Source organism: Diachasma alloeum, unplaced genomic scaffold (assembly GCF_001412515.2).
Source record: "Diachasma alloeum isolate Michigan unplaced genomic scaffold, Dall2.0 Dall_scaffold_00198, whole genome shotgun sequence".
NCBI classification, from domain to species: domain Eukaryota; kingdom Metazoa; phylum Arthropoda; class Insecta; order Hymenoptera; family Braconidae; genus Diachasma; species Diachasma alloeum.
This window is the reverse complement of record NW_021680363.1, coordinates 807,200-820,040: the sequence shown is the minus strand read 5'-3', so window position 1 is coordinate 820,040 and position 12,841 is coordinate 807,200. Positions and strand designations below refer to the sequence as shown.

The 12,841-nt window shown below is 37.2% G+C and overlaps 1 protein-coding gene across 1 annotated transcript in view; it reads left to right on the top strand.

The window, feature by feature from the left end:
- The window catches only part of LOC107048862 (SAM and SH3 domain-containing protein 1), a 233,541-nt gene extending 221,223 nt beyond the window's left edge, over nt 1–12,318 (top strand). Inside the window, exons 11-16 of the mRNA XM_015272292.1 lie at nt 2,376–2,615; nt 5,630–5,728; nt 6,059–6,397; nt 6,930–7,142; nt 7,552–7,702; nt 8,837–12,318. Of these exons, the coding sequence (XP_015127778.1) occupies nt 2,376–2,615; nt 5,630–5,728; nt 6,059–6,397; nt 6,930–7,142; nt 7,552–7,702; nt 8,837–9,510 (1,716 nt within the window). The 3' untranslated portion in view covers nt 9,511–12,318. The remainder of the gene's footprint in view (nt 1–2,375; nt 2,616–5,629; nt 5,729–6,058; nt 6,398–6,929; nt 7,143–7,551; nt 7,703–8,836) is intronic.
- The last annotated feature ends 523 nt before the right edge of the window (nt 12,319–12,841 follow it).

The window sequence follows — 12,841 nt, the reverse complement described above, 5'->3', positions numbered from 1 at the left end:
CCCTTCTTCTGAATATAATAGTCGGACGGCGCGCTCTCGCGCGCCTCTATGACGTGACAGCAGACAAATGAGATAAACTCAGTCAAAAATGTGACAGGCTTTTGAGATATTCATAATATTTGATTCGATATATGTATGACACAATTTTTTAGAAAAGGCTGCTTGACAAAATAGAAAAAAATGAGCAAATTATGGTCAGTTTTATTGTGAACAGAGTATTTGATCTGCATATTTGGCAAATGTGCCATTTCCAAACAGTAATAATACTATTGTAAGCTTCCACGCGGCTCAATGACGTGGCAATAGACAAATGAGATCATCTCAGTAAGAAGTGTGACAAGCTTTCAACAAATGACGTGATACCATTCATTTTCAAATGAGGATAATTTGAAATATATTTCGGAATGAACCCTGAATATTTTTCTCTTGAAACCTCACCTGGGACTTCACTTATTCTCGACTCTCTTTCATAAAAAGATTTCTTCTCTTTGTTTCAATAAACCGCCCATATATTTCAATTCATTTCATGTAATTTGTTCAGAAGAATGATCAATATTACTTCATGTTTCTGGGCCCGCACATATGAAGAAATCGTATAGAAATTTTCTATATGGATTGCGTATAGAAATTCTATAGGATTTCCGTAGGGGAGGTTGGGGTAAAACGAACACTTTTGAATTATTTTAAAATGTTAATGAGGGGTTGAAATGTTGATAAAATTTAATAATTTTTTTTTCAATACAAAGAACAATTATTTCTCTTTGAGCTCAATTGATAAATTTGTTTCTGAGTTATGAATAATTTTAAAAAAGTATAGTGTCCATTTTACCCCACCCTTCCCTATATGATATTCGGATATTTCTATACAAATATTTTCTATGCGAACTATTTCTATACCTAAATTTTTCCATAAATTTTTATTTTCATACGAAAGATATCTAAACGCTCCAGAGAAAAACGTAGAGAAATGTCGCCACTCCATACGAAATGTGTCTATACATGTGGCAGTGGGTCGTATCGGATCAAACCTATAGAACTCGTATACAAATAATTTGTATAAAAAATATCCGTATAGAACTGTCCGAATATCATATACGAAAATCCTATATAAATTCTATACGCAATCCGTATAGAGAATTTCTATACGATTTTTCCATACGTGTGAAGAGCTATTTTGAATCGAGCGAAGCCAGGTTAGGATCGTGGTGTATCGGACACATCAACAAGGATAATTTTTAAAAAATCGAACTTCAAAATAACCCTTCGCTGCATCGTGACACTTTGGCGTGAGTACGAACGTGAATAACCTATTCATCGACGTGGAACGTTGCCAATTTTCTCCGACTCGGTATGAGGAGTACGGGAGTTCATCCCCAATGGGAATAGGCGGTAGTGAGAAAAGGAGGGGATGAAGGGTGGAAGTACAGTGGACGAGAGAGAGAAAGAGAAAGAGAGAAAGCGTTTGAACCATCTGGAATCCGATGAAAATTTTGCATCTCTCCAGAGTATTCCCTTCATTCCCATTCCCCTTTCGCGTTCTACTTCATCCATAACCCTCCTATCGTATCGTTTGCGCTGCATCGATATGAGAATTTTAGACCTCACCACCCCTACCCCACCATCCACAAGCCGAAGGCTTTCATATACATTCCAATTCATAGTTTAATCAATTTCTAACGACGCACATTTTTTATCGAAAAAAAAGAAACGAAGGGAGAAAATGAAAATTCGTATCAAAGAATTTTTTATGAAATTCCAACCGTTAGTGAGGATTTTATTTGCATCTGTTGGCAGTGGGGTTCGAAGGTGAAATTAAAATGCATCAATTTGAAATGATAATTGGGATTGAAATAAATTGATGAGTAGGAAACGCTTGAGTTATTCAAATTTCAGGGAAATGAATTTGATTGAGTGGTGGGAGATTCTTCTTTTATCAACAAATATTATGAATAATTTATCTGAATGTATCAATCGGAAATATCTCTGCCATGTATTAAGTATTCCAGACATTTTATGTGGATTTTTCCTAGCCAGTTGAAACGAAATATTGCGCGCACGGAAAAATTTAACAGAAAAACCTAGCGAATTCGTTAGAAAATTCTGTTGGATTTCTATTGAACTTTCTATTAGTTTTTGGCTGATTCTATTCAAGTGTTCAATAGAGAATATTCAATAGAACTTTCTAGCAAATTCGCTAGGTTTTTCTATTAATTTTTTTCATCCGTGTGAATTGAAAAATATTTCCAAGGAAATTATTTTTCTGGTAGCATAAGCCTGAATTGTCTTCTAACGTACATTTTTCTCCGTGTGGAACAGACAATCATAAATGAGATATTTGTTAAACTCAGAAATGACAGAATAAAAAAATACTGCAGCATGTGAACTCGAGATTGTCGACTGTGTCGGTGGACAGGAGCGAGAAGATAATGATTGGTCAACTTCACCACTGTCCCCAGTACCACTATCAACGCCACCAATCAACCAACAATTACCAATGCCACTCATCGTCACCCTGTAGCAATCAACGTCGTCCTGTAGCAACTACCTCAGCTAGTATCACAAGTACAGGGGTCAAATCGTCGAAATCCATTCCACAACGTAGCATACACGAATATGTTCGTATTTTGGGTAGAAATTATATTTGTAGATAGAGAAAAGAGCTAAAACACATTCCCTTACATCATTTCACGTCATTTAGGTAGTTTCATTGTTCAGAAAAATGTTTTATCCTGGCTGCAATCATTTATCATATTCATAATGCAAGCAAAGTCCTCTTGAATGTTGGACTAACTTGACCGCCACTGATTTTCAGGAAACATGTCAGGACATTTTTTTATTGTGTCAGTTAAAAAATTTGTTTTTTGACATTTCTTCAAAAACACTTATTGTCGAGATGAGTTGAAAGGGATGGAAGATGTTAGAGTCGACTCTACGAGATACATTCACGTCAATTCAATTCTGAATTGTGTGAATTCAACCCCAAGTTGAGTCACTTCAACTTTGAGTCAAGTTCAACCAACTTTCATTGGAGTCTACCCAACTTTGAGTTGCGTTTCCTCAACTTTAAATTGAGTTGACTTTATGTTCACTCAATTTTGAGTCAAATTTACTCAACCTTGAATCAGATCTGCTCAAGTTGAAGTTATGTTCACAAAACTTTGCGTCGAGTCTACTCAACTTTGAATCGATCCCGACTAACTTCGATTGGAGTCTACTCAACTCTAAGTTGAGTTCCCTTAACTTTCAGTTGGGTTAACTTTATGTTGACTTGACTCAACCTTGAGTTAAATCCACTCAATTTTAAGTCGAGTCTGCTCAACTTAGAGTTAATTTCACAAAATTTTGCGTCGAGTCTATACTCAACTTTGAGTCAACTCAACTTTGAATTGAGTTTCCTCAGCTTTGAGCTGAGCTAATTTTATGTTGAGTTGACTCAACTTTGAGTCAAGTCCACTCAATTTTGAGTCAAGTCTGTTCAACTGAAAGTTAGTTTCACAAAACTTTGCGCCGAGTCTACTCAACTTTGAGTCAAGTCCACCCACCTTTCCTTTGAGTTTGAGTTTGAAGTCAACTCAAATCCGACTTGATTTTTTCATGAATACATTCGAAGCCAATGAAGGTAACGAAATTTCAATGATAACCTTCTACGGGTATCGACAATTTATCAAAAAAAGGTGGAGTTGACTCAACGACATGAGTCAATTCAACTCTGAATCAAAGTTCCTAAGCTCCAAGTCCAGTCAACTCAACTCCTCGTTGAATTTCTCTAAACAGCATTCAAACACTGTCGTTATTTCGCTCGACCCAGACGGCTGTGCTTGACGCACTAATAGCTACCCCGGACCCGACCAACATGAGATACAACATCTCCATCGTAAAACAAGCGATAATTCTGATGTATATTTAGTGTTTACCAGCATACGAAGTACCTAGAAACTCATGAATATGGATTTTCCGTGAATGGGTCTTTGAGACGTGCAGATTAAGGGGATGAAGGCCACATGTGTACCACACGTGAAACTCCCTCGATCATACTATGCATGTCTATCCAGGACGTGACGATTTTTAACCTATTTCTGAAGATTGAACTCACGTGCAAGCTCACTAACGTGATTTTTCAATTATCGCCTCGATCCCCAAATACACAATTCCATTAGGGATGAGTAATTAATTAATTGGACATCACTGGTGTTTCGGTGCTGTTGAATAATTAATTGGAAAAAGTCATGGAGATTTCATGAATGTAGAATAAATCGTCTCTCTGCTGATGAACAATAATATCTGGGTCATTCGCGTGTTAGAATAACCTGAATATAACCTGAATCATATATTAAGAGCATGAATTAAAATAAATTAGCAAGTTGATTAATTGATAGAAATGTCATTCCCGCACTGAGAAAAAAAATTTCTAATATCTGAAACATATTTTCTTGAGAGAAGTAAATTATTTTCAATGGCTTAAATCTCAGAATGTGTGCACTTCACGGAACTGGAATAAATTTTCATTCATCACTATGGTTCCGCGTTACGTCATGAATATTTCACATATTGCAATATTGGAAGTGCATAACGAAAAAATCATGAAAACAATAAAGACTAGAAGATTGACGATTCTTCTACGCGATTTAAGTAAGTTCATTTGCGACAAAATCATACTTGAGTACAAGAATATTTTTGAAGCATGAGGCCTTTCTCGGATCATGTGAGTTCAGATGCCTGAGAGAATTAAGCAATTGAAGAAAATTTACTTGTCTCAAGAAAATGTTGAAGATATTAGAAAATTTTCTTCTCATTGGGTTCATTTGATTCTGTTAATGAGACAGACAACGAAATTTTTGGCGAAAATTCTGAAACTTCCTGAGCTCCCCATGATATCTTGAAAATCTGTTGATCATCATCTTCATGATTACTCCCATCACACAGGTACCGACAATACTCACCCCCCCCCCCCCCCCCCCCCCCCCCTACCCCCCGCTTGAGACGTCGGTTGAACCCCTGGGTGTTTGTTCCCGATGTTTGGACTATCTTACGCAAGTTGTATACCCAAAAAGAGGAGAAACGCCAAGTNGCTTGATAAAAAAAGCAAATCGCTCACCTCCCGCTGTATTTAGAAACGTGTTTATGAGTTGAAGTTGTTGGAAGAAATCACCTAGGTCATTAATCACACCTAGAGTCATCATCATCAGAGAGTTGTCTTGCACGCATTTCAATTTCTGTTTAAATTATCATAATATCCCTTGAAATTTAACATTCCTACTATATTTGGACCCCGCAAATGCTCCACCGCTGCTACAGACAGACGCAAATTACGACTGAATAAGTAATTAAACTGTAATCTCATCTTCATTAACACTATTCTGCCACAATCATTAGTTATTCATTAATAATCGCCTCGCTTTGAAATCCTCTTATTCAATCGCTATTATTTTTATTTCACTTCTCCTAATTCTTTAATCATCTGGATTCAGTAATCAAGTGATAAAACGTTACGAGAATATTGGTTTACGTAAATAGTGAAATCAGAAACCATTTTCAATAAAATTGATCATTTGACTTACGAAAATTTAGCACTCGGTCACTGAATCATTTCGCTTAGATCTCTATTCTCCAAGTACGAATGGATTTTTAGAGTCGGAGCAGCGGTGAGGAGGGTTTATCGCCAAGCCAATCGAGTGATTACGAGGACCAGGAGGAATTAGAGAATCAACACTCGGCAGCCGTTCATACAGTACGTTCTCTCCAATCTCCTTTTCATTCTACGGTCTCTCCTGTTAAGCTATTGAACCCTGCATTAATCATTTCTAGTAATTGCACTAATTCAATACCCAAGGGTTGCATGATGTATTTCCATAACATACTCAGCACATTCCTGTACAACATACTGACACAAATCCACCGACAAGTCGACATGATGATTAATGAATCAACGATTCTTGAAATATTTTTGTTCATTTGACGCTGCACAACCACGAGACTTGGACAGTTTTTTATTGTTTTTGTTCTTATAGGGAGAGTGAGGATGATTATTAATACAGAATTGACTGATTATGCATTACAGTCGGAGGCCAGTGCTCTTCTGGAGGGTGATGCGAGAGCCGGGATAGCAGGGAGAGCGAGGAATTTGAGGCATGATGTGCAGAGGAAAATTACGAGGCTGAGACAAGACAGAGCGTCCTCCGAGGCATTTCCATGCAGTGCGAGTAGTGTTGAGAGCCTACCCAGTGGTAGTGGATCGAGTACACAGGCATTGGTGAGAGCTGGTAGCAATCACAGCTCTATATCTTGTGAGGATAGAGATGCTACTAGTCCAACATCCATTGGACCTGTACTCTGTCGAGCCAAAGCACTCGTCGATTGTACACCTAGTCCGTATGACAAAGACGCATTGAAGTTTAAGGTAGGCCGAGTGGTTAAGGATGTTCGAGGGGTACAATTTGGTTTTTTTTATGTGTAAACATCTTATCGGGCACCGGAAAACGGAGTAATTCTGTTCAAAAACAGGTCCAGTGCACAACGAGATGAATATTCTTCTTGAACGAGAGTGAATATTCTTCTACAAATCATTTAAAAATCATTCTTTAAATAATATTTCTAATCACATAAATCTTCACACCGTTCCTCACCCTCAAGAATACCATAACTTATTGACTCATACTGCGTCGATGAGATGTTCACACATAAATTTGTGGTTCTCTTTCCCATATAGTCCCGTTTTCTATACATGTTCCTGTGGATCTTCAGCTGTACTGTATTTTCATCTCCATCAGGCGCAGAGCCGAGACCACAGAAAAACTCCTGTCAACCCATCTCATAGTTTATTTATTTAATGCTCTCACCAAAGTTCATGAGAATGCGATTCACCTTCCTCACTGGCTTCAATACCGGCTAAAAGAAATAAAACACCATTTCGTTTGATTCTCCTATTTCAGAAAGGCGATGTGATCGATGTAGTACAGATGAATACAAGTGGCCTCTGGAAAGGAGTGGTTCACAGTCGTATTGGCCACTTCAAGTTTATAAATGTTGAGATACTGAACGAACGAGTGCCTCGTCGTGGTGAGCCTGAGAGAGGTAAATGGGGACAGAGATATAGACAAAAACCAGGTTCAGTTCAAGAGCTCTTACAGAGAATGAATCTTCAGGTGAGTTTTTCTTTTTATTTCTTTTTTTTTTCCAGAGAGACAATATCTTGCACCCAACTCTGAACGATTTACATTTGCATCACTCCGAATGCAAAGCAGGATTTACGGTTCTCCCTCTTCTCCCATCCTTTCACCTCCATCCATCCTATTTCTTCTTTTCTGTTCATCTTATCTACTGACTCGGATTATTTTTTTCAATTTTTTCTGGCAGTATCTCAATGTGGCCTCAACATAATTCTCGATTTTCTTCTTCTTGCTCGCGATTCCGAGACGTTATCCCCTCAAATTTCCATGAATAACATTAACGAATGAATATATAAGGAAGTAGAGACCGTGACAATATTGTCATTAAATAAATGGTGAAGAGGTTTTAACGGTTATTGAAATTTGTTTTGCAATTCAATTGCAGGAACACATACCGGTGTTTGTTCTAAATGGATATGAGGACCTGGAACTATTCCGGGAACTCGAGCCAGCAGACCTTGATTATCTGCGTATTCATCATCCAGAGCACAGGGCTAAGATTCTCACTGCTGTGCAGTTACTTCATGATCTCCAGTGTAAGTATTCGATACTTGGAATAACTGAATTTCAATAATGTCTTCTCGACTCAAAGATTATCAACTTTCGTCTTTTTTCTCATTGTTGGGACTTATTTTCTCTTACTTTTTCATCTCAGAAAAAATCTTCGGCCTGTCATACTCTTGACTAAGTGTCATTCTATTTGTCTATTCTGACGTCATAGAGGCACACGAGAGCCTTGAAATATTTTACAATCCTCCGTCAAAGGGTCCAAAATTGAACAATTGATTATCCTCATAAAATTGCTTTAGACCTCAACATGGGCTGTATTACAGGATTGGTTTAGATGCTCATTCATCTTTTGTAATTTGTCTCATTACTAGGACTTGTTTTCTATTACTTTTTCAAACCATTGTCATTTCACATCTCAGGGAAAACCTCCAGTCTGTCCCCCTATTTGTCTATTCTCACGTCCTAAAGGCACGCGAGAACGCGCCGCTAAACTAACTTAACAAACATCAACTAGAGGTGAACTCGACTTCAACCGTTTGACAACCTGATCATTTTCGTCTATTTCGAATCCCGCCATATTTTCAATTCTTCTCAATCATTGAAATCTTTCACTATCCTCTCTCAAACACTAAAATCAAAGAATCCATTTTCCCTGTGAAATTGCTTCAGACTGTCTGGTATAAACCAAAGTTATCTACTCGGAATAAAATACTTCAAGGAACCTCAACCAAATTTCAGCATTAACCAATAGGTATCTACCAATCTACCAATATAGCTGTATTACAAGGTCGATTTAAGTCCTCCTTCAACATTTATAGTTCTTCTCATTGTTACGGCTTATTTTCTTTTACTTTTTCAAACCAAATCTCCGGAAAAATCACCATCCTGTCAGACTTGTGACTGAGTCTATCATCCCATTTGTCTATTCTCACGTCATAGAGATGCGCGAGAACGCGCCGCCAGACTAGCTTAACAAAACCTCATTTAGCAGTGAACTCGACTTGACAACATAATCATATCCATCTATTTCTAATCCCACCACATCTTCAATTCTTCTCAATCATTGAAACCTTATACAATCCTTCCTCATACACTCTAAAATTGAACAATCCACAAAGTAAGGAGTCAATAATGAACCCATTTAATGAATTCTTCAACAGCCGGAAGTGAAGGTGACTTAGCCTCGAGTTCCGAAGGCGACGAGATGAACCGTTTAGCCCTGACAAGTCAAACTCCAGGCCACTGTTCACCCTTCAATCGTCGTCAGTTTCCCCGGGACTCTGGCTGCTACGACGCCCACAAGAATCCTCGGCGTACAATAAGCCCCGAAACCGGAAAACTCTCTCGTGAGAATAATCTCAATTCATCAGCCGTACAAAAATGCAGCGAAGCAACTGTCCACGTTGACGCCAAAGACGATTACCATCCGAACATCTCAAATTCCGGTGCTGCAGCCAAGGAGGGACAATTCGAGAAATCTCCACAATTGCGTGCAGGCACTGGTAACGTCAGATTTATCGCCAAACGGGGTAATTTTGGGGAAACTGTTGTTATCGGGGATGATGTGAGCCCTGGGAAATTGGCAATATCTAAGTATGGAGTTGGTGGTAGCAGTGATCTTGGTATTGGGTGTGAAACAGTTGCAACAGCCAGTATTAATCAGCGGGGATGTTTGAGTGAAAAGTCAAGTGATTCTGGTGTTAGTTCGTCTAGTATCAGTTCAGCACCACCACCCAGGGACAAAGTACTCGTAACAGCTGTTGTTGATTCACCAACTAAGACATTTGGTAACTTTGCCAGGGGCTCACCTACGTCACAAGGATCGAGTAAATAGAATGAGAGTAGTTATCCGTAGACATTCTAATTAATTAATTTGTCTGAATCAGAATGAACAAGGGAATTCGCATGAGTTTCTTTTACCTTTTTATTCCGAAATTATGACTAGAATAAAAACGCTAGAAAAACGTATTCAGGCTACTCTAACCTAGGCTGTGCGCGCGAATGGGCCAGTGGAGAACTACAACTCTAACTTTGTGACGTGATAACCAACATGTTAATCTCGAAAACGACTGATTTTTAATGAATTGTCAATTTTTTTTTGATTAATGATTACCTTGGCTATATTGCAAGGGAAAAATGAGGTGCATGCAAGTTCACAATTCTTCGAAACTTCTCTCGATTATTTTGATAAAACCGTCGTAACACCTGTTGTTGATTCACCAATAAAGACATTTGGCAACTTTGCCAGGGGCTCACTTACGTTGCAAGGATCGAGTAAATAGAATGATAGTAGTTGTCCTTAATATTTTAATTAATTAATTCCTCTGAATCAAAATGAACTAAGGAACTTGTATGAGTTTCTCTCAATTTTTTATTCCGAGATCATGTCTCCAGCAACAAGGTTCGAAAAAGTGGTCAGGCATTGATAGCCAATAACATTACAAGCTCTGGTTAAGGCCCAACCAATCGTAAAACGTATTCAGCCTAATTCAACCTAGAGTGCGCGCGCATCGGCTAGTGGAGAACTATAACTGTGACTTTGTGACGTCATGACCAACAAATTAATTATGGACTGAGTCCTATTCCCATTAAAAACTGAGGTTCATGCAAATTCTCTATTCATTAACGATTTTTTCGATTATTTTGTTGAAACCCTTTTATTTCATTCAATGAAAAATCAAACAGTCAAATAAATTCCATTACGTTCCGATCGCAACTCTTGAGGATAGAAAGGGAATGAGGATAGGATGGAAATAGAAAAGCCATTTGATGGCCAATTTATTTCCCCATGCTCACGAGATATTCAGGAAAAAAGACGTCCTTATTTAACTTCAAAGAGATATGGTAAATGTGGAGGATCTTTGTAAAGCTCGTTGGAACGAGGGGAAAGGCCTAGGGTATACCACTGACTCAGTGAGGTATACTTGTGATAGTAGATCGATTTAGGTAGGATTGAAGGATTATTGCAATAAATTAATGAGCAGGAAATATCAAGAGATTTTCAACTTGTATAGAACAGTTCTCGTCTGCTTTCATCTGTTTTAATTCAATTATTTAATTTTTTTAATCAACAATAAATGAGACCAACTTGGGTCATCAACTGACGATACTCCATCAATCAGAACTGCCAATAGAATCGCTCAAATCCATTCTTTTATACATTTTTTTAACAACGAAAGTAAGAAAACTGATTAATCTAGAATAATAACATATCTCGATAATTTATTAAAAAATGTTTTGATATTGTTTTTTCTTTTTATATGTTGTATTTGGTGATCGCCAGCTAAACAGCTTAAATTGTATTGAGTACTGACGATCGACAATCTTCTGTCATCGTTGTTATTAATTCAATAAACGATGACAGTGTATATACTGTATATCACCAAAAATAGTAATTAATCATTAAAAGTTAAACGTGAAAAACGAAGGGAAAAGTAGGTAGACAGACACATGTAAATATTGAGCAACGAGAAATGATAATGAATAATATGTTTCTCGTATCGGATTTAACTTTGCCAAAACTCAAGACTAGATTCTATCTCATAGATTGATGGAAAAAAATAAAACACAAACGAAAATTAAAAATAACATTTACAGATATATGAATATATTAATGAGTAAAAGTTGGATCTTATGCGTCTCTGTATAGTGTAATTTATAACTGAATGAACAATTGAATTTGTAAATAAATAAAGTATGAATGAAATTGAATATGTTGAATAATAAAAGTCAACAATTAACGAATTCCACTTAATCGTTGCATGTTTACATTTTTCCATCATTATCGAGTTGCGTAGAGGTTAGTTTAAACAGATGTACATGCTTACCAATGACTCAATCAAACGATAAACTAGCCCGGTGTCTCATGATAATGTCCCAATGGGTGTTGAGTGAATTCTGGGGACAATTTTTAATTGATAACAAATATTAGTTCATTTTTATCTGGATTGAGTTGACTGACAGGCTTCGGTGATGTTGCTACATATAGAATTTATCCGTTCCATCGATCACAAAAAAAATGCAGTGCGTAGAGAATAATGAAGATGAAAATAATTAAGATGTTAATCAGTGACGAGTTTATGAGATTACAATTTAATAAATGAAAGAGAAAGAAAATAGACACGATAGTGATTTTATTAGCTCGACAAGAATGATATTGAAAGCGCGCAAGTAGTTTTGGTGTAAAATTCATCATTTTTCGTAGTAATTGCAATCCAGAAGAATGAAGGGAATACCTGTAACCCATCCGATTATCAATTCTTCCTCAATCAAAGACTTCGCATTCATCGAAAGAAGAAAAATATCATCCAATGGTGTCGTACGATTGATGTCTGAAATTAAAGAAGTAACATTCGTATAGATTTTAGCAATCTAGTCCGTAATTGCTAATTGGGGGGGAAAATTTTTGTAAATAAAGAGCAATGCAAAAATACGAAACAATAAAAGAAATTGAAACATTTTTTAGCTGCGCCATTGTGTGCGTTACTTTTTATATGATCCATTTATTGATTCATTGCGGGACTAGTGGTTACAGAATCTGACAGAAGGGTAACAGTGGGAAATTGAAAAAAATTAAACGAAAAAATCTTGAGTCTTTGTAATGATTTCGATCATTGTTAATTTATTGACTGTGAATAGAGAAATAAAGGATGAAAGAATAAATAATCATGTTGTTGGATTATTCAGCTCCTTGATTTCACCTCCCTCTCATTATCAATTTACAGATTCACTGGTTTACTACTAAATCCTTAATTCATGCTAATGGAAGCATTTAATGGCATTAAGATAATTGTTCTGTTAATTATTTATACCACTTTCTTGGCATCATGGAAACTCGGAGGAAATCCTTTAACTGTTCGTTGCAAGATAACACCATTGCTCCCTCCATTTTCACCGAGTCAACTGCAATTCTACGTGCTACCTAGCCCTTTCTCTGTTTCTCTCGTTCTAGTCTCAGTGGAATGTAAGCTGCTGATAACGATGTACGACGTTATTTTGTTAAGCCTGAGATGGGGAGAAAGTTTGGGGAATGTGAATGGGAAGTAAGGGCGACACTCTCGGTCACTATTCCACTTTGAGAATTGCCGCCATTTTGTCGAGGGATGGGGCGTAATGGTTGATCGGTACTTTTTTTTCTTCAAGATATTTTACCGATCGATACATTC